This window comes from Sarcophilus harrisii, chromosome 6 (assembly GCF_902635505.1).
Source record: "Sarcophilus harrisii chromosome 6, mSarHar1.11, whole genome shotgun sequence".
NCBI classification, from domain to species: Eukaryota; Metazoa; Chordata; class Mammalia; order Dasyuromorphia; family Dasyuridae; genus Sarcophilus; species Sarcophilus harrisii.
In genome coordinates, this window is record NC_045431.1 from 240,564,299 (window position 1) to 240,587,017 (window position 22,719).

General features: G+C 47.1%; 1 protein-coding gene across 7 annotated transcripts in view; it reads right to left on the bottom strand.

The window, feature by feature from the left end:
- KDM2A (lysine demethylase 2A) overlaps positions 1–20,779 on the bottom strand; it is a 98,828-nt gene extending 78,049 nt beyond the window's left edge. For 2 of the 7 annotated variants that reach the window (XM_031943894.1, XM_031943887.1), the window contains exons 1-2: positions 16,766–17,224; positions 16,368–16,493 (exon numbers count right to left, since the gene is read on the bottom strand). In XM_031943894.1, coding sequence (XP_031799754.1) covers positions 16,368–16,409 — 42 coding nt within the window. In that variant the 5' untranslated portion in view covers positions 16,410–16,493; positions 16,766–17,224. Of the gene's footprint in view, positions 1–16,367; positions 16,494–16,765; positions 17,225–17,668; positions 17,926–18,527; positions 18,546–19,608; positions 19,683–20,595 lie in introns of those variants that run through there. The other 5 variants (XM_031943890.1, XM_031943893.1, XM_031943891.1 and 2 more) reach the window with 5 other exon arrangements.
- Between the last annotated feature and the right edge of the window lie 1,940 nt (positions 20,780–22,719).

Here is a 22,719-nt window from a genome sequence, read left to right on the forward strand (position 1 = left end):
GAGACTTAGATGGACTGATGCTGAGTGAAATGAGCAGACATCATGGTACATGACATCATCAATATTATATGACAATCAATTCTGTTGAATGTGACTATTTACAACAATGAGATGATTGATGCCAGTTCCAATGATCTTGTGACAAAGAGAGCCATCTACACCCAGAGAGTACTGTGGGAATTGAGTGTGGGTCACAACAGAACATTTTCATTCTTCTTGTTGTTTGCTTGCATTTTTTCTTACTTTATTTTTTTTTTACCTAATTTCTATTGTGCAGCAAGAGAGTTGTATAAATATGTTTATACATATTGAATTTAACATATATTTTACATGTTTAACATATATTGAATTGCTTGCCATCTAGGGGAGGAGGGGGTGGGGGGAAGGAGGAGAAAACCTGAAGCCCAAGGCTATGCAAGGGACAATGTTGTCAAATTATCCGTGCATATGATTTGAAAATAAAAAGCTTTATTTAAAAAAAAAATCTAGTTGCATGTCACTGCTGGATTTGGACACCAGCTCTGGCCGCCGCCTCAATCACCTCACTTTGCTGGGTCTCCGTTCCCGCTGTAAGACGTGGAAGATGTACTGGGTGACATTAAGATGCCTTCCGGCTTCAAAGCTGTGATGTTGGCAGGTCCAACGTGTTTACAACAGAGATCTTCATCATCCCTCCGAAGCTCAGCATTCTCCTAGCTCCCCTATTTGGTGAGGATATCACCTCATCACCCGGACTGGACCAGGAGTCAACCCTGATTTTCCCTTCTTCCTCACTCCTAATATATTCAATTAATTGAAAATTCTTCTGTGTTCCAGCTCCATAATTTCACATCCATCGTCTCCTCTCCATGCCCACTTGCACCTCCTCTCTACTTGCATCCAATCCTCTCTCTTCTTCAAAGAACTGACCTAGTCACTGCCTTGCCTGGCTTTGGTAAAAAGCCAAGCTCTTGTGTCTGGCACTTGAAGTCTTTCACACTCTGCTTCCCCTCCTTCAGATCTCTCAGCCCTCACTCTTCTTTCCACGCTCCAAGATCCAGTCCCACTGGTCTCCTTGCTTGGCCCAGGCTTCCCTCGTGTCTTGTCCCCTCCACATCCTCTCCACCTCCCTGCAGCCTTGTTTCACTAGGGAATTAGCCTCCAGGAAGCTGCTCCTGACCTGTCTGGTCACTAGTTGCTTAGATTACCTCGCACCTGTTCAGTATCTGCTTATCCAAGTACATGTTATTTCTCCCCCAAAGATTACATGTTCTGTATAACCCACAGCAGACTGCTTGCTGTCTTGAGGAGGAGGGAGAAACATTTAGAACTCAAAATCTTACAAAAATGAATGTTGAAAACTATCTTTACATGTAATTGAAAAAATAAAATACTGTTCTTTTTTTTTTTTTTTAAATTGACTCTAGAGCCGAATAACCATAATAAAAAAAGATTACATGTTCCTTCAAAGGCAGGGATTTGTCCCGTAAATCCTCCATCAACCAGCAGAGATCTTGGCACACACAGGTGTTTAATAAATGCTTGTTGCTAGGTTCCTACAAATTCAGATTCTCAAAGAAATACCTGTACTGCCTAGCCAAGAACATTTTAATCCCAGGGGAAAACAGCCTATAAGTGACATGTTTGAAGATTTCCATGACTTAATAACTCTGCATATCTTACTTCTATATCCTAAAGGCTGTCTGCCACAGTGGAGGAAGCACTGGATTTCCTATCAGAAAGACCTGAGTTCAAATGTGGCCTCGGGAACTTGCTGCTCTACTGATCCTGGGCAAGTCATGTTACCTCTGTCTCTGTTTTCTCATCTATAAAATGGGGATAACACTTACCTCCCAGAGTAGCTGGGAGGATCAAGATAAAGATATGTATAGCACTACAATTTTTATTATTTACTATTCCCAATTTAACAGTTGGAACTCAGTCCCTGCTCTGCAGAGTGGGGTTGCTCCTGTTAAATGCTCCACATTACAGAAGGTTTGAAGGACATCCATCCAATGCTACCTATGTCCATTAACGGTTAAGTATCCCTGGACCCTCCATGATCTCATGTTGCCTATCTTCCCAAAGGTTTAATTATCATCTCTATACAGATGATTCCCAGAATTAGCTAGCCAGCCTTAGTCTTGCTCTTGAACTCCCATCCCACAATGTTGTTATTGAGTCATATCAGAACTTTCATGTCCTCATTTGGGGTTTTTTGGGCAAAGATACTGGAACAGTTTGCCAATTTCTTCTGCAGCTCATTTTACAGATAAGGAAACTGAGACCAACAGTTAAGTGACTTGCCCAGGTCGCACAGTTAGTAAATGTCAGATGCCATATTTGAATCCAGAGGGATGAGTATTCCTGTCTCCAGGCCCAGTGCTCTTATCCATTTCATGCACCTAGCTGCCTACTCCCATATAACCAACTGCCTTCTGAGCATAATAAAGTGGATGTGCAGTAGCCATCTCAAATTCAATTTTTACTCATCTTTCCCCCCAAACGCTCCACTCCTCGGAACTTCACCATTATTGTCAAGGGCCCCTGACTCAATCTCTAAGTCACTCATGCCTCAACCTCAGTGTCCAATCGGAATCCTCACTCTCACTTATCCCATGTAACTAATCACTTGGCCAACACTGTTTTTAACTTCCCAACATCCTTTGTGCCCACTCCATTCTCTCTATTCACAAGAGCTACCACCCTAGTTTGGACCCTCAGCTCCGGACTACCCACCTTCCATCCCCCCTTGCCTACTGCAATAACATCCTTCTTCTAATTGGCTTCTTGACTCCCTTTCTTGCCACTCCAATCCTCCACTCAACTGGCAAAGTTGTTTCTCTGGAGCCCAGCTCTGACAATGTCTTTCCCCAATTCGATAAATTTCAGGGCTCCTTCAATACCTCATATCAAACACAGAGCCTTCTGCCATTTAAGTTCCTTCACAAGGTGCCTGTGCCTACAATTCATACTCTCTATGATCCCGTTACGCTGACCTATTTGTAAGAGATGCTCCTCCTCCTAGTTTTATGCCCTTGGAATGACTGTGCCAGATCTGGAATGCTTTCCCCTCTCATCTGTTCCCTGGCCTCCTTCAGGACTCAGCTCAAATTCTGTCTTCAGAAAAAAGGCCCTTCCAGGCCTCCAAGCAGCTGGAGTTTTCTCCTCTGAGATTAACTCACGACACTGTACAGATCTGTTATTTGCCCCCACTTGTTGTGAGCTCCTTAAGGACTGGGATTATTTTTGCCTTCCTTTGCCTCCCCATTCCTGGAACATAGAAAACACTTAAAATACACATGGTTGTTACCTGATTGCAAAGAGCTTCGATTTCCTCATTGAAAGCATAAAGAAAAGGTCTTGGAGGTACATCAGAAAGCATCAGATTGTATATAAAGCATAACCATCTGAAGCAAGGAAATGTAACAGATATACGCCCTTAGGCTTGGATGCCATGTTTCTAGCCTTTAGTAAATCTCTTAATCTGAGTCTTAAAAATGACTGGCAAACACTTGGAGTTTGCCCACAAAGTTCTAAACTAGGCTTGCTCTTTGACCTAGAGATACCAGGCCCATAGAACCCCAAACCCAAAGATATCCAAAAAGAAATAAAATGAAAAGAAAAGGTTGGATATATACAAAAATATTTAAGGTACCTCTTTTTTGTGAAGGCAAACCAAGAAGATAGTCACAGATTGGTGAATGGTTGAACAAGTTATGGCATATGGATGAAATGGAATATTATGTTGTAGCAAATAAAAAAAGAGATGGTTTCAGAGAAACCTGATGACAAGACTATGTTTACCAGGAATTTCCCACAACACAGATTTGTCCTGTGTCCCCCCCCAATTTCCCACCTGCCACAAGAAACTGATTAGTCCCTCGGCCCTTGGACCCTGCTTCCCTTGAAAGAACTTCCTGAGAGCCTCTGGCTAGAAGCTTGCCTCACATTTTATAAGAACAATTTGAAGCCATTCCCCATGAGTTTCTTCTTTGTCATCTCCCATCACCCCGATGCTTTCTGACTCTCTTGCTTCATTCCTGTGTCTCACGTTGAGGTAGCCTGACTCCTGGCCAAGGCAAAGCCCTCCACCTGCCCAAGTGACTCCATAGCATCCCGCCCCCTCTAGCAGATTATCCCCTCTGTCATTCCCATCTCTCACTTATTTTGTTTCTGTCTACGGAATCCTTCCCTGCTACCTACAAATATCCCTGTGTCTCCAACAAACCTCAAAAAAAAGTCATTGATCCGTCCATCCCTGATCATTACATCCTTATCACCTCTACTGCCCTTGGCAGGCTGTCTATCACAGGTGCCTCAATTTCCTTTTTTATCAGTCCCTTCTAAATCCCTGACAACTTCATCATTCCAATGACCTCGCTCCTTTCCAAAAATTCCAACGCTCTCTCGGCCTCTCTACAGCTTCAGACACCGTCAAGAACTCCCTCCCCCTGAAACTCTCTTCTCTATGGGTTTTCAGCTCCAGTCCGCCTCAGTTCTCCTCCTACTCTCTGACGTCTCCTTTCTGTCTCCGTCTCTGGATCTTCATGCAGCCGTACCTTTAGAGATCCCTCTGGATTCTGTCCGCGGTCCTCTTCTCTACTCCCTCTAGACTGCTTTACTTAGGGACCTGGTGATTTGCATCAGCTCCTATGGATTTCACAACCAGCTCTATATGGATAATAATCAAATCTATTTGTTCTGCCTTCCAATCTCATGTCCAACTCTCCTTCAGACACTTAAACTCAATATATCCAAAACAGAACTCATTATTCCCCCCTTAAATTGCCCTCTTCCTTCCCTATAGAGAGCAACACCCTTCTTCTCAGTCCTTCAAGTCACACCCAGCAGTCACCCTGACTTCTCACTCTCTCCTTCCCCATTTCCATCATGGTGCCAAGGCCTGCTGATGTCACCTCTGTGCCATCTCTTGAATACATCCCCTTCTCTGTCCCGACACTACCTGCCCCTGTTGCATTCCCTCATCATCTCGGGCCTGGACTTACACAGAAGTCTTCTGCTGGACCTGCCTGCCTCCTGTATCTCCCCACTGCAATATCAGCCTCCATTTAGCAACCAAAACAATGTTCTTATAAAACAGCTCTGATCAGGTCACATCCTGCTCCCCCATCATCCCATTTAACAAACTCCAGTAGCTCCCCATTGCCTCCAGGAGCAAACACCAAATGCTCTGTTTGGGTTCAGCCCCCTTCTACCTCTACATTCTTCTTACACTTTGCTCTAGATTCTTTTATGAAATGACACTGGCTTCCTGATTGTCCCATGAACAAGAAACTTCCATCTTCAAGCTCCTAACATTTCCCCTGATTATTCCCAATGCCTAGAAAGCTTTCTCTCATTTCAGCCTGTTCACCTTCCTTGCTTCCTGTAAGTCCTAACTAAAACCTTTTTTTTATAGGAAGCTTTTCCCAACCCATCTTAATTCCTTCCGTTAATTATTTCCTATCTGACTTGTATATAACTTGTTTGCATATTATTTAAATGCACATTGCCTTCCCCATTAGATTGTAAACTCCATAAGGGTAGAGACTGTCTTTTGTCTCTTCTTTTGTCCCCAGTGCTTACCACAGTTTCTGGCACATAGTAGATACTTATTGGCTGACAAGCCTCCTGGTCACTTAAGGGCATTAACAAATCCTACTCACATGGAGTCAAGGCCCCTTCATCTTAGATGTCTGAAGACCAGAATAATCACCAATCCAACTCTGTTGACTGGGTGGGTTTCCAGATAGAAATGAGGGGGTCCACATCTTCAGAAGCTAAATGCCCCAGTTACTTTGCTAGAGAAAATCTAGCTTTCCTGTGGTTGGGCTAAGTTGGACTAAAAAATAATCTTTTATTAACTACTCAATGATAAGTAAATGATTGTTTCAGCCTAACTTCAATTAACAGAGTACCAGCATCAGGCCAGACGCCAACATCTGGGAAGACTTATATGAAGCGATAAGAGCAGAACCAGGAAAATAAGGCATATTATAATATCAACACTGTAAAAACAAAACACTTTTGAGAAACTTAGGATTCTAATCAAGGCAATAATCAACTATGAGTACACAGAACTGATGAAGAATGCTATTCACCTTCTAATAAAAAATAATGAATTAATACACAGAATGAGACTCATTCTTGGACATGGTCAATAAGAGAATTTGGTTTTGGTGACTATATGTGTTACTAGGGTCCGGTTTGCTTTTTTGGCAGGGAAGTGGAGAAAGAGGAGCAGCAGGAAGAAAAAATAAATTCTTCAAACTGAACATCTTTTTTGTTTGTTTGTTTGTTTTTTATATGGACCCTTTTTAGCATAATATTTTTAAGGACATAGGATTATAAAAGATTACAACTGTATTGAAAACAACTATAATCAAATATACTGAAATGTTTATCAGATTATTATTTTTAAATTTAATAGCATTTAATTTTTCCAATAATATGGCCACTGTGGCCATTCAATTTTGCAGGCGACATCATACAAGAAGAAAACATTTTGTTCACAATGGAATCAAGATCCAAAAAGGGCTTGGCAAGCTTGAACAGTTTTGGGTGGACAATGACAAATAAGATGAAATTTAAATGTGCAAGGATAACTGTAAAGACTTATCTTTGAGTGAAGGGGGAAAATCATTAATAGCCTATTTCTTCATGTACCAATATCCCTATCTTCGGATACCATCAAGTTTTCTTGAAGAGAGCACAAAGGCTTTTACAAACTATATCCTACAATAGAGCATAGCTTTATGGTCCAAACAGTTGGCTAGAAAGTACAAAGCATAGAACACTATGATGTTTTATTGATAATAAATAAGGGTTAAAAAAAATGCAGTGGCCAGAGAATGGGCCTCCAAGTCAGGAGACATGGGTTCCAGCCCACATAAAGGTGGTGTGACTCTGATCACGTCCCTTCACCCCTCACTGCTTTCAACAACTAATTTTTCTCTCCGCAATCCATGTTCCACACAACCACCAAATTGCTATCTCTAAAGCACATCTAAACTGTAGAGGCATTTCCATTTCTGGGAGTTTTTAATAACAATGAAAACACAAGCCCGGGATTTCTCCCTTTCTCTAGAATCAACAGGGAAATGCTGCTTTGAAGACTTTTCTCCAACAAGTTATCCTTTCATGCAAAATCTTTAAAAACCCCTTGAAACGGAGATACCAGATGACCTTATTATTATTATTACTATCAAATAAGGCATAAAATAGAAAGACACTTGACAAAAATATCTGCCACAATCATGGAGGCTAATTATGGAATTAATCAAACTATCAGTTAATCAAGCAGTCAATAAACATTCATTAAGTTCCTACTATGTGCCAGGTACTACACTAAGTTCTGGAGATACAAATATGAAGAGAGAGGGGAAAAAATTTAGACCCTGCCCTCACTTTTACAATTGAATATGAGAAGAAATATATAAAGGGAAACTGGAAAAGGGAGAGGAGGAGGTCTCTCTGACAGGTAGGAATATGTTGGAAAGTTGAGATATTTCAAACTAGTGAAACTAGTAAGAAATGAAGAGATGATATGCTTGCTCTTGGCTGCCTTCTTAAACTTTTGGGTCCAAATCAAAGAGGAAATCATTGTGGCAAGTAATATAATAAAGATTGCATTAAGCCCCCAACACTCCCATGCCTACCACAGAGGTTCCAAGATCACTCATTAGAACTTGGTCTAACTATCCACACAGGAAAAACCGAATGGATGAAGAATGCCTGTCATCCGGACTGTAATATGTAACAGGATGAAATGGACAACCTAAGACTGAGGATGCTCAAGTCATCAAGCTGACTTTTTCTCTTGAGTGATCAGCTAATTTTTCCCTGAAGACCTCAAGTTCAAAGCAACGAGCATTTATTTAGAAACCACTCATCATTGGGCACTGTATTAGGTGCTACTTGATTCAAATTCTCTGTTCTGAAAGAGTTTACATTCTACTAGAGGGGAAACACATACAAAGATAAAGAAATACAAAATACACAAACCAGATACAAAGTAATTGGAGTGGGTTGTGGGGGGGAGGGGGTGAGTGTGGGGGTGAGTGTGGGTGAAAACCACTAAGAATTGGTATATTAGCCAAGGATACTTGTAGAAGTATCTGGGGTCAATGAGGTTTGTTTTTCTTAAAAATAATTTGATAATTCCAATAGGCTTGGAATGGAAAATGCCTTCTGCATTCAGAGAGTAAACTATGGAGAATGAATGAGGATAGAAGCACAGCATTTTCACCTCTTTTCCTTCTTTGCTTTTCTCGTGGTTTTTCCCATTTGTTCCAACTTTTCTTTCACAAAATGACTATTATGGAAACATGTTCAAAATGACTGTACATGTGTAACTACTGCAGATTACTTGCTGTCTTAGGGAGAGGGAGGTTAGGGAGGGAGAAAAAAATTTGGAACTCAAAACCTTATAAAAATGAATGTTGTAAACTACCATTACATATTATTGGAAAAATTAAATGCTATTAAATTTAAAAATAATAATCTGATAAACATTTCAGTATATTTGATTATAGTTGTTTTCAATACAGTTGTAATCTTTTATAATCCTATGTCCTTAAAAATATTATGCTAAAAAAGGTCCATAGGCTTCAAATTGTCAAAAGGATTTAAGAGTCCTGCTGTAGAAGAAAGAATTTGAACAGGACCCCTGAATTGAGGCAGGGATTCCAAAGGTGATAAGAGAAAATGCTTCAAACTTGAGAGACAGCTTAAGAAAAAGCATGGGAAATGGAGGTGAAATGTCATTTACAGGGAATGACAAATAGGACAATGTGGCTAGACCAGGAGTGTATAAGAAGTAATATCTGGATTGATGAAGTGATGAAATCATTCAGGCAAAATAGACCGGAGCCAGACTGTATAGGGCTTTAATGCTAAAGAAGTTTATTTTATCCTAGATCCAAAAGGGCATCACTGAAGTTTCCCCTGCCTGGGGAGTGATCTCATCAGTCCTGTGCTTTAGAGATATCAATTTGGTGGTTGTGTGGAACAATCGCGGAGAGAAAAATTAGTAGGTTCCTCCAACAAGCCAGGGCAGAGGTGATAAGGGTCTGTGTGGACACAGTGGCCATATTAAGGGGAAGCTTAAAGTCAAATGTTGGAGGTGGAATGAAATCAAGATTAGGCAAATACATGGGGATGTATTAGGGGATGAAGAAAGAACAACTGCCTACGATGTCGGGAAGGAAAGTGGTATCTCATGAGAAGCAGAGAAGTTACAAAAAGGTATAGATTTCAAGGTGAAGACAATGAATTCCACTGTGAACACGGGGAGAATTCTATGGCTATCCAGATGGGGCTGAAGCAGTAAGTGAGTGTTGCAGAACTGATTTGGAATAGAAAATTCATGATGCCGATTTGGGAGTCACCTTGGCAGAGATAATACTGACCCATGAGGTGAATGAGCTCATAATGAGACTCAAATGAGACTTTAAGAGAGGGTAGAGCAAAGATGCCCTGGGACAAAGCCAAGTTAATGGGAGGGATGGGGCACGATGACTCAGCAATGAGAACCGAGAATGAGAATTTTTTCATGAGTCAAAGCAGGGGCAGCGAGGTGGCGCAGTGGATAGAGCACCAGCCCTGAAGTCAGGAAGACCTGAGTTCAAATCTGGTCTCAGACACTTAACACTTCATAGCTGTGTAACGCCGGCAAGTCACTTAACCCCAACTGCCTCAGCAAAAAAAAAAAAAAAAAAAGTCAAGGCAAAAAAAAGTATAAAAGAATACAAAGTAATAGGTCAAATAAAATGAAGGATAGTCTCTATGTGGGGCAAATAAGAAACACCAGGTAACCATGGAAAAATGGCCTCAAGTGAGTTCTAAGAACCCACAAATGAGGCAGCCCATTTCACTTTTATAAAAGCTAAGTAATTAAGAAATTTTCCTTTCTATCTGTAATTCCACTCAGTAGTGTTGGTTCTGCCTTCTTAGATCACAAAAAAAAAATCTCACCCTCATCCTCCCTGAGCTTTTCTTCAAAATAAAACTCACGCAGCAAGGAGCTAGTTGCCTTCCTGTATACATGCTCCAATTCCTCAAGGATCTCCCTTAAATGTAATGTGAAGAGCTGAGTCCAATGTTCCAATGTGGTAGAACCCGGACAGAAGTAGAGCAAGCCAATTACACAACCTTTCTCTACTTCTGTTTGAATAGATCACATTAGCTATCTCTCCGTGACATGTCATACTGACTACTCATACTGACCTTCTAGGCCATAAGTCCCCCAATGTCTTTTTCATATGAACCATTGATTCACGTGACCTTTCCTACCTTGTATTTATACACCTGGATTTTTTCCCCCTTCACTCAAAGATAAGTCTTTACAGTTATCCTTGCACATTTAAATTTCATCTTATTTGTCACTGTCCACCCAAAACTGTTCAAGCTTGCCAAGCCCTTTTTGGATCTCAATTCCATTGTGAACAAAATGTTTTCTTCTTGTATGATGTCGCCTGCAAAATTGAATGGCAAGCTATGAACCAAGCATATTAGTCCAAGTCACTGGCAAAAATTTTGGATCCAACAATGCCAGGACAGAGGTCTAGATGAGTCCTTCACTAAAGAATTTCTCCCATTCAAGGGTTCTGGGCAGGATCAAACAAGATGGTACAAGTAAAATATTGATATGAGCTGCTCAGTATTATCAGTTATTTCTGACATTAAATAATAACTTCAATCAAACCCTGTCAATTAGTGTTGAATGACTCTTCTTATTTGTGATGAAGATGGAGATTTTACATGGTGTTGCTGGAAGAAATAACTTTTCTAATATGCAGATCAAATCCAGGTCAAATAAGATAAATAATATTTTTTAAGCCTCTTTTATGTGCAAGATACTGTGAAAGATATAAAGAAATCAAAAGGGTCAAAGTGCCAGCTTTAAGCAGATAACTTATGGTCTAACCGAACGGGCCCAGATACAATAAATGACATATATCAAATGTCCCCAAGTTCTCTACCTAATGAATTATGAGAGAGGCTGAGCCCCAGCTTGGCACTGCCCATCTCGTAGAGCGACTGTGAGAAAAAGCATCATTAACATGGAAGCAATCAAGTTCCCCAGAAGCAGCTTGTTCCACTGTCAAGCCCTAGCAACAATGCTCTTTCCCACCAGCATCTAACAAACATGTATTGCCTGCATCCACTCTGTGCCAGGCACTGGAGCAGGATGAGGAAAAAAAAAAAGAAATCAAAATGCTTCCTGGCCCCAAGGAGCTTTTATTCTACCGGGAGAGACAAGGAAACAAATTCAAGTCTTTTGAAAAGGAAAAGCTTGCTGACAATATCGATGGTGGGGACAGACTGGAATGAAATCCAGAGCTGGAGCAGTCATTTAATCTAGGGCTTAAAGGAAGCCGGACATTCTAAGAGGGAATATAATCCAGATAAGGGGTCCATTTGAACAAAGGCAGAGAGGTTGGACCTAGAATGTCACAAAGTAGGAAGCTGTAGGTCAGTTTGGCTGGAAAAAAGTGTCTGTGGGAGTAATAAAGAAATTGGACTGGAAGGTAGGTAGAAGCCACTGTGAAGCACTCCTTAAATGCCTGGCTGTGCAATTTGTATTCTTCCTAAAAGCAATAGGGAGCCATTGTAAATGTTACTCAGCAGTTACTATCAACTCAGCAGTGAGATCCTTGAAGACAAAGGCTGGCTCAGTTCTGTCTGAATCCTTCAGACTGGCCAGTTCTTTGCACATGGGCAATGCTTCAGGAATGCTTATTAAATGGAGAAAATAAAAGGCCTCCTGCCTAGGTGGACCAACCTGCTGATTAACCAGCACTCCTTGGACCACTTGTGTCCATACTACTTCTCAGTCCTCATGCCTCCATCTTGTTCATGCAGATTTTGAGAGAGACTTTTTCAGGCCCTTTGCTGAATAAAGTCTACGTGTACCAGATTTAAATCATTTCCCTAAACTACCAGCTAAGGAAGCAGTAAAGTTAGCCTGTCCCAACCTGTTTTTAAGGAGCTCATCACCTTGATATGACAACTCTAGGTAGCATCAGGACCACTGCTTTCTTTCACCAGCCAAAGCACTACTTCAACAATGGTCTAGAATTCTGCCAGGAATTGACGGCACATTTGTCAGCTCATCTTAGAAAGAATCCATCTTCTTTTCCTTTTGGAAATTGAAGGCATTTCCCTAACTCCAGCACATCAGTTTCTCTGCCCTTATTCTTAATCCCTCTGAGATCACCAGAGCTTACTTTCCTCCCATGAACCCAGTGGCAAGGAGCTAGGCCACAGCCAGGTTCCCTTGCTTGCTCACTGACCATTTTTTCACTTATTCTGCTAATTCACAATTCCCCGATAAACATTTCTGTCCCCCCCTCCCCTTCTGGGGTCTTTCTCCTTGGTTGAGAAAACAGAGGTAAAACACTGAAGGACATGTCTGTGTTCTTCAGTTACTATTTCATCCACTGCAAACATTGTTCCCTTTCTTGTTCCTCTTCTTGTCAACAATAAAGCGCATAAAATATATGGCTATGTCCCTCCCAGTCCCTCCATTGTTGCCTTGAGCACCTATCCTAAAGCTCAGCTCAGGGCTCTGGGCTGGCTCATGCCCTTCTCTTATCTTCATCTTTAGTTACCTCTTTGCCTTCATCTTTCAAATTTGTCTCTTTATAATCTCAGCTTCATCAGTTCCTTTTATGACCAGTTTCTTGAAAGACCTCCTCCCTTTTCTTCCTCAATACAATCATTTAGAGCATTAGAATTTTGTTCCTGAGAAGCTTCCATTACTCTTGAGCAGAGTTCCCTTGTAGAATCTCAGGCTGTGGAATCCTGCCTATGGTTTAGCTGAACTCTGAGAGCCATTCTCCCTCAACCCAGAGAGGGATGCTGCCCAGCATTCACACAATTTCATCAGGGCATTCACCAATCACTTCCTCCAAAGATCCCTATAAATATAAAATCTATTTTCTAATACAGGGCTCCTTAAATGCAGAACCAACCATCCCCACCAAGATCCCAAAGTAGATTACTTGCCAGATGTTTTGTTGAAAGAATATACAAGAAAATCATTCCATTCAAAAAAAAAAAAGGGGGGGGGGATACTTTTCTTGCTTAAGGAAAGACAACCATTGTTCACTGGTGTCCATTTCTTTGCTGGTCAATTTGCCTCTGGCATCAGAAAATAGGTACTGAAAAGTTTAATATTCACAAATACTACTGCATCCACAACCTATCTAAGTAAAGAACATTTGTCACAATTCACAGCAATAATACAATTCAGCCAAAAGACCACCAAACTATTCTCTCTTTATGAAGGTTCTCACTTCTCCCAAGAGCTAAAGAGACAAGTCAAAATGTGCTTTGTCAAGCAGTCTGTGCTCTTTGGACACAGCTGTAGGAGTCCATAAACAGCATAAGTAATAATAGCTGACATTTACATGGGACTTTCAAGCTGATATTCACAGTATCTCATTTGGTCCTTACAACAACCTTGCTGTAATATTATAGGCATTTGCTCCATTTTACAGAGGGAAAAACTGGGGCTTGGAGTCTTGCTTTTCCCTGGGCCCACAGCAGAGCTAAGTCACACAGAAGGATCTGGTCCTGGATCTTTCCTATCCAGTTCTACCTCTTTCCAGTACACTGTCCCCCCCAAACCCTGGAACCAAATTCTTAGGACAGTGGTTTTTGATTTTTACTAGAAAGTTTTCAACAGTAAAAAGAAAAGCTGGTAAAAGAACTCTTCAAAACACTACAAATAAGGCTATGGGTCAGAGAGCTAGTTCTGATGTTAAAGAGAAGAAGTATAGGACTAACCTCTCGAGAAAAATTCCTTTCTAAATTAAGATATTAAATATCTGTTATAGAAATAAGTCCTTGATTCCTGAAATTATTTTTTCCAAGATAACAGGAAAATGTTGATGAACATATTAATTACAGCCCCTTCCCTCCCCCACCCCCCACTCCCCATATTACATGGTGATCCTCTGACTACAAAAATGTGAATAGTATATAATTATATAGGATGAAGCTTGGTCTGCTGAAAGAAATGAGAAAACACACCTGCCTCCCTTGCACACTAATCCTTCACTTCTGAAGACCCGGAGTGCAGAACACTGTCAGAGTCAGCTGATGCTGTGGCTAGTCTGGCTGAACTGCCTTTTCGATCTTTCCTTTTATTTATTTTTTTGTGACAAGGGATGGCTCTGTGGATGGGGAAAAGGGATGCATTTGGAAAGGAGAGTCAAACAAAACCAAAATCATTAAAATGAAAAACTTTTAGAAAAGTCACATCACATAGTGACCACACAAAACCAAAATCATTAAAATGAAAAACTTTTAGAAAAGTCACATCACATAGTGACCACACAAAAACTTTACCCTCCTTAGTCAAATTAAGCAAAACTGTCAGACCCTCTTTCTTCATCTCATATTCCATAATCAGCAACCAGAAAATAAGAAATTCTCTAATTTGATCAACTTTTAAAATCAGATTGGTCAAAAGATGCCCAAAGTTTCCCCTTTTCCAAAGACTTCCCTTTTTAAATCAGAGAAGGGTAGAAGAACTTCTATAACTTTTATCACTCAAGTTTATAATTCACCTCCTGCCTCAAGCTTGTTCACAGCCATTTCCTCATGCCTTCAGGCCCCTGGACTCCCCTTTTCTGCCCCCCCCCCCAAGCCTTCCCTCCAGGACCCTCTAGGAGATGACTCTTGATTCCTCCCAGTTGTGAAAGAATTCACTTCCTTCCCAATTCATTTGGCATTTACTTATCTGTACATGTACCCCCTGACAGAAAGTAAATCCCCCCCATCAAGGTAAGGACTGCTTTTCATTTTGGTCCTTGTACCCTAAGTCTAACACTGTGGTTCCCACATGGGATGCACGTAAAACATGTTTCCATAGTTCTAGATTTGATCTAGAATTCATGCATCTAAATACCCTGCAGACTACATTTGTATCAGGCTAATAATACCATTCTACATGGAAATAAATGTCTAACAACCAATATGAGTGTCTTGATTAATGTTGAATTTGCCAAAGATATAATCTCTGTGGATAGAGCTTCACATTGGACCAAATGGATCCTTACCCTCCCTAAAAAGATTTGTGGCATTTATTAATTCCGATACATCCATTTTCAACAGCAAAAATCATATAACATGTATCTTCTGCAAATTCGTCTGGCTTTAATAGTTTTGCCTTTCAAGAACAGATAGTAAAGAGTAATTCATGAACTTGTATGAACTGATATAGAGTGAAACAAGCAGAGCAATTTATACAATAACAACACTGAAAAGGACAAACAACCTTGAAAGACCTGAGAACTCTGAGCAACTCAATAAGAAGTCACAATTATGGAGAGCTGTTACCCACCTCTGCACAGACAGATAATGGATTCATCGTGCAGAATGAGATCGATAGCTGTTGGACATGATCAATTTGGGAACACGTTTTGCTCGAATACATATATTGTCAAAAAGGGTTGTGTTTTTATTTTTTTTCCCCCAAGGGGAGTGAGTGGAGGAGAAGAACAAATTTGTTAGAAATAGTTCAAAGTACCTTCTATCCCCTAGTAAAGTTGAAAGTACCTTGTAGATTATATTTTCCTCTCAAACACAGAGAGAAAAACTGCATGAGATTTAAGGATGTTCCTTCCCTAAATGTTGCTAGAACAACCCCAAACAAGTGCTGGAGGCAGAGCCGTAATTGTAGCAGCAGAGAGAAACCTCCCACTAAAACCAAGACTCTTAGCAAAGTCACATTTTGCCCTACGATTTGAATGGTAAGCTTCGGCACAGCAGGATCTGCGTGTCCTAACTACCGTCTCTCCCCGGCCTAGCACAGAATCTTGACCAGAGAAGGTTCTAGATAAATGCCTTTTAAATTGACCTGTACTTACCAAATGACCATTATCAATTGAATAATGAATGTTCAACAGTAGTTTTCTTGTGTGTCTTAACTAGTGTAAACATTTATTCATGACATCAGAGGAGACAACTTTTAAGCGGTCAAAGAATGGATTTGCAGAAGTATCTGCCCCCTTTCCACCCCTACCCTCAAATTTCCCAAGCACTTTCCCAAGTGCCCCTAAATTTACATGTACGATGTTCAGTGGTAATCTTTACGGCTGTTCTGGTGGCATATTGCTCATCCACCACAAGTCTAGCCATTTATCATGATTTTCCTAAGAAAAAAAGTCAAGAGTTCCACTTTACACAGAACTCTCCTTGTCAGAAAGAGTGTCTCCTCAAGCCCTGCCTGTTTAGGCTTCACAACAAACAGCCTTAATACACCTTTTTTCCCCCACAGAGAAGCCACCTAAGAGTCTGGACCTGCTGTCCAGTCACTGAGGCCGGGAACAAAGAGGGGCTATTTTGCTGTGTTAGAGAAGGAGGGCACTGACCAGTCTCTGGCTATAACGGATTCTTTCTTCCTCGGGTTCCATCTCTCAGAGCTCTTCTGTTGAGATGACTGTCAAGAAAACCTCTCCTGAGCTGTCTTCTTTCTCTTCAGGAAGCAGAAGGCAACACTAAAGAAGGATAACAATGTAAGCCGGGATCAGAATCCATCCTTAAACTCTCTTAAACCCTACAGCCTAGCTAGGGACACCATGTAACCTGGAGGCCCCATAAAGCCAAAAAGCCCACCAAAAAGCCGGCTCTCCCCACAGATTTGGGACTTCGGTGCTTTGTGCCCCGGGGGGTTCCAGGCAACGAGCACAATTAGTGAGAGCACAAAGTTGTCTATGGCCCGGGCGAGTGAGTCGGTTTCACTTCCTTCTGTAGATGGAACAGCCCTTGCCTCTCCCCAGAGGGCAATCCACATGAGCGAGGCTCTCCCCTTGATGTCAGCATCAGCATAAAATCTCAGGAGTGAAGGAGACTTTCAACTCCACTTTCATCTCTGGAGGTCTCCCCGGCCGAAGTGTACACTGAACTAACCCTTATTCCAACAGTGGTTTTTAACTGGTTTCTTCTAAGGAGAGCCTAAAAGACACCAACATACACATACACTAACTTCACATCAAAAGGCTGAGAAGTTAGGGTAGGAGGGTGGGGGCGGGGGTGGAGGTGGATGGGCCGATCACTCACTCCCTGCTCAGCCTTCCTAAATCATCTGTCCCCTCAACGTACAACAAAAGCCTCAAGGTGAGAAGTAGCAAAGAGAAACAGGACGCACAGTGGACACGGAGCTCCAACCAGAGCCTACACAAGAGCGGTTAACAAAGTACAGCGCGCCCTTGGGCTACATCGGAGCCAGGCGCACCCAAAGACGCCCCCGAGCCGGGCCGGGCCGGCCGGTCCCGCAGAACCCCAAGTGTCTCTCGGTGCGGTACACTTGTGGATCGGCTCGGACGCGGCTCCCTCCTCCTCCTCCTGATGCTGCCGCTGCTTCGGCGTCTTCCTCCGGGCCCACCGCCCCGCCGGGCAGCTCCGTCCCAGGCCAGGTCCGGCAGGCCGGGGGCTCGGCTTTGGGGGAGGCCGGGCCAGAGAGAAGCAGCAGCCGCCACCGCCGCCGCCGCCGCCGCCTCCCTCCGAGGACTCCTAGGGGAGAAGCGACCCAAGGATCCGCGGTGGGAGAGGGAAGAGGCACCCTCGGCTCGGGGGCCCGGCTCAGCCTCGCCGCCAACTTCCCGGGGCTGGCTGCACGGACCGACGCGCGGACAGGACAGGACGGGCCGTAGAGGCCGGGGAGGGGGCTCACCGGGGTCTCGCCGCTCACTCCGGCTCCGAGCGATCAGGGCTCCGGCGTCTTCGGCCGCTGCCCGACGATGGCCAGCCGGGCCCGGGCCCGCGACAGGGGGCGGCGGCCCCAGGAGAGCTCGGCCCGCGAGCGGAGGGGCCGTCAGGCGGCGGGCAGGAGCCCGAGCCGGGGCCCATCCGCCGGGCGCGAGCTGGCGGGCGAGCAGGCGGGCCTTGCCGGCCTCCGGCCTCCTGCCTGCCGCCGCCCGAGCCGGGGACCCGGGCAGGCCGGGCCGAGGCCGCGGGGCCGAGCGCTGCCGGGCGGCGGGCGGCCGGACGGAGGCAGGAGGCCGGGGTGGGGAGGACGCGGCTCGGCTCGGCTCGGCCCGGCGGCTCCGCGGGCAGCGGCGGCGGGGGCCCGGCCCGGCAGCTCCGGCTGCGCGGCGGCAGCGGCAGCGGCGGCGTCCGCGGAGAGACTCGGCTCGGCGCGGCTCGGCTCGGCTCGGCTCGGCTCGGCACGGCCGGGCTCGGGCTGCGCCGCCGCCGGGAGGGGTGTTGTTTCCCTCACACAGGGAGGAGCCGCTGGAGCAGCCGCCGCCATTTTGAACCCGTCAGACTCTCACATACACACAGCGCCTCGGAGACCCAGCGCGCACGCGCGGCCTCCCCCCTCACCGTCACCGACAGCCCCTCCCCCAACTCCTTCCCCGCCGCTCCCCCGCGGTGAGCGCGCACGCGCCGCAGCCGGCCTCAGCGCAGAAGCCCCGCCGGCGCGCGCAGGCGCAGACGTGTCGCCTCCACCTCCCTCCCCCCTCGGCAGCCCCCCCATCCCCGCGACCCCCTCCCCTCTGCGCCCCGCGACTGACGCAGATTCCCCTCACCTCTGCGCCAGCTCCTCCTCCTCCTCTCCTCCTCCTCCTCCTCCTCCTCCTCCTCCTTTTCCCCTTCACAGCGCTCGAGCCAGCCTCGCTCTTCGCGCCTGCGCACGGGGCAGGATTCCTCCTTCGAGAGCGCGCGCGCCTCCCCCCTCCCTCTCTGCCACCCCCTCAGAAGGGAAAGGGAGAAAAAAAGAAAAAGCCCGCGCACAGCCAAACACACTCCTCCAAGCAGACGCATTGCGCGCGCCCGGCCCCGCCCGCCCGCGCCCGCCCGCCCGCCAGCGCGCCCTCCCCTGCGGGCCGCGGAGCCGCGCTCAGGGGAGAAAAAGCGCCCCCGCCCCCTGCGGGGCACCAGGCGCCCCACCTCGGTCCGACCCCGGCCCGGCCCCGGCCCCGGCCCAGCCAGGTCAACCGCCGAGGGGCCGAGCGGGGCCGACCCCGGCCGCCTCATCACTCGGTCAGTGCCGCAGCCCCGCCGCAGCCTCCACCGCAGAGGGCTGGGCCAGACGGAGCGGGCGGGCCAGCGGAGCCGCGGATGCTGCAGCGGCGGGCGGCGGCCGGAGCAGCCGGGCAGGGGCCGGGCAGGGGCCGGCCAGAGCAGAGCAGAGCTGCGCAGGCAGGGTTGGGCCGGGCAGGGGTCGGTACTGGACCGGGACCCGGACCGCTATTCCGCAGACCGGCCGTTGGGGGCCCGGGCTGCCCCTCCTCTCCTGCTGGCTGCTGCTGCAGGGGTGGGGGGGTGGGGGGCGGGGAGGCAGGCTGGCACGACCCCGCCGTGGGGCTCGGGGCTGCTGCGGGGACCACCCTAGGTCCAGGTCCTAGGTCCCAGTCCAGGTCCCCACCCACCCCACCCCCATGCCAGGCATCCAGGCCGCCAGCTTTGCCGCAGTGCGGGCTGGGCAGCGCTAGGTGCGCCACGGGGCCGTGCCGCAGTGCGGCATGCCCACCCTGCCCAGGGCACCGGGGCCACCTCCGCCCAGGGGGGGAGGGGCGCTGCCCTCTGCCAACCGGTGGCCCCCCCTCCCCCAGGTCCACCAGCTCCCGGTGTGCGGCAGGCGGGGGTCCGCAGACAGCTGACCCCGACCTTGCCTCGCCTCGCCAGCCCGGCCAGTGGTTCAGCCGCTGCGGTGCTGCCGCATCGGCCTCCCGTGCTCATCCTGGTCCTCTTGGTCCTCGTCCATCCCTCCCTCGAGCTGTCCAGGCAGGTGGCTGGCGGCCGGCGGGCAGCCCCGAGCCCGAGCTGTGTCCAGGGGAGCCATGGCGGATGCTATGTCGCCGCAGTCTGCTGCGCCTGCCTGCGGCACTGCGGCATTGCGGTAATGCCGTGCGGCGGGCACTGCGGCAAAGCGCGTCCACACCCCATTCGAATTAGCCCGGGAAGCTGGCTCGGGCATCCCTTTCCTCCTCAGCTATGTTCATGTTTCCGATAGTGGCGATGGCCTCCGGTGCGGTCCCGGCGCGATGGATGGACTGGCGCCCCGGCGCAGCCGCTGTCAGAGCGAGTGGTGCAGAGCCGAGCCCAACCAGCTGTCCCCGCTGCCTCCAGAAAAGGGTGTGCATCTCAGGGTGAGTTTACACACGCGCGGTCCAGCCGGGCGGGTTTACACACGCGCCGCAGCCAGTGTGACCTTAACGTAAGTGACAGACTAGCCCAATACCAGGGTCAGATTTCCTGCCGTCTGTGCCGTAAGACCCGGCCTATCCCATTCTTCCACCCAAATAGGGTACGGTGGAAGATCCCTGAGGATCCGCCTACCCGTTTTTTCCCCTCCTCCTTCGCCATCAGACGAGAAGGTGGGGGGGGCTCGGGAAGAACCCGGACGCCGAGTCCCGCTACCGCATTGGTGGCTGCGGCGCGGCGGCGCGGCTGAGGCGGCGAGCTAGCTCAGGGGACAAACATTGTTACCATTTAGGCTTCCTCTTTGTTACCGCGCAGACGCCTCGCTCAGCTCCGGGGCCTCGAGCCCGCCAGCTCCGCAACCCCCCGAAATGCTCTTTGCAGCGGCGGGTTGGGCGCGCCGAGGCCGGTCCGCCCGCGGGGTCCCCGAGCTGCGCCGCCGCAATTGCTCACCCGCCGGTCAGCCCGCGGTCCGGGCCGAGATCCGCAGCCCCCGCGAGGCAGCTACAGGTCTGCGGTGGCCCATTGTGGATGATCCGCCCTTCCTGGGACGTTAGCGGAGGCTGCGGATCCGCGCACGGTGCTGACGGCCGCGCCGCCCTGGCCCGGGCTCCCTGGGCGTGCTCGGAGCTGGCTTCCCATCCTCCTGCTAGATCTCCTCCCCGATTTTTTTATTTATTTATTTATTTTTTTTTTACTGGCACCTCTCTGGGGTCAGAATCCCTCAGAAACCTGGAGGCAGATTTTGGAGGGACCGGCAATGAGGAGAGAGCTCTTCTTACAGGGCTCTATCCTGGAAGGCGCCGTTTAAATGGAGGGGTCTGATTATTGGTCACGTGAGGGATTTCTGCAGGCAACCCGAGGCGTTTCTCTGCTATGGGTAGCAGCATCCCGGGCCATGGCCCAGCACGGGAGGCAGCGCTGGGTGCCAGTGAAAACTGGGAAAACTGAGTCAGGGGGAAGGAGTTGCCCGGTCCCAGGTAGTGGCTGGAAAAAATTCACCTATTCTAGCCAGGGCTCTTCCATGGTGTTCTTTAGGTCTTGGTCACCTGCCCCTACCAGATTTTTCTCAATCTTTTAATTTTCCCTAAGCAAGGCCCCTTGGGACGTGACCGGAAGGCAGGGGGGGCCAGTTGCAGCCCCGCCCCGGACAAAGTGGCTGGGACTCTAGGCCTGCCTCCTGAGGAACTAAAACTCACAAAGGCAAGGGAGTTTCTTTCCCTGCAAAGGAATACCTCATAGATATTCCTAAGATGGGGCCCGAACCACTGTTTTTCTGCTCACACATCTTTATAGAATTTAGCATTTGGTTCTGCCTCTCTTAGAAGCTGGGGAGCAGAATCTTAAGTTCCGAAACTTGTGAACAAAACTGTTGTCAGCCTTGGGTGGTTTTGCAGTTAAGCTTCTCTTTGAGCCAAAAAAACCATAAATTTGAAATCTGCCTTGACTGCTGACCTGTCAGACTGGCTCCCTGAAAGCTGATTTTGGTGTTGTCGCAGTGTGGGTGGACCATTGCTAGCAAAAACCCCTCATCCTTGGGATTGGACTGATTTTAAATTTTTTAACAAATTAAAATCTTTCAAAAACCAGAATTCTGTGAAATCTTCACCCACATTTCTGTTTGCCTCTCTCTGAGATGGCTGCATTACCTTCCCCCCCCCCCCCCAATATGGCAGCTTAGAAAAAATCCATGGAGAAGAGATTTTATTGGTAGCAGAATGAATGTGAAATTCTGGGGCCTTTGGCATCAGGCTGTTTGCCGGGTAGATCCCTTTATGGCGTCTCTGTTATGGGTCCGAGATTCTGCCTTCCTTTAGTATTTTCTCCCCGGGGATATTGAAGCCATCGGCTTCACAAGAAAGAAATGGGGGAAGGGAATGGTTCCATTCTCCAGTGGAGAGGACGCCGATAGAGTGCCGTGTGAAAACAGAATTTGGGGGACGTGTATGTGTGGGGGGGGTATCCCTGAGAGCCGACTCCTGGCTCTCAAGTCTGAAGGGCCCTCAGAGGGTATCAGATAGCCCCACTCTCTAATTTTCCAGATGAAGAAGCAGACTCGTTACATCAGTGGTTTGTCCAACGTCACACAGTTAGCTTTGGAGGTGGGATTTGGACAAAGTGCCCAGCCTTCTTTTTGTTTCTTGCTAAACCGGAGCTTGAAAAGCCCATGTATTCTGTGACCAGGGCTGCGCTTGAACTCTGAGCAGCACAATGGGACTGTCAGCGTCTATGATCTTCCCTTTGGGCTCGGGGACCCTGCTGGTCAGGATTCCGGAGTATTTATCAGCCTTATGGGAAGATATGGACAAAGGCACCCCCCCCCTCCCCACGGTCAGACGTCAGGATGAGCTGCATGTTGAAAGGGGTCCCCCTCTCAGCCCCTGTCCCTGAGACCCCAGCTGCATGGATTGGGCCATGGAGGAAACTTGTTTTTACAGATGGATGTGGGCCCATTGTTCCTCAAAAGGCTTAATCTCATTAGCTGCAATTTATTTATTTATTTGCAAATTATAGACTCCGAGAGGAGAAATTGCTAAGGATGGTCTAAGGAAAGAGACAGCAGCCTCAGAGACATTC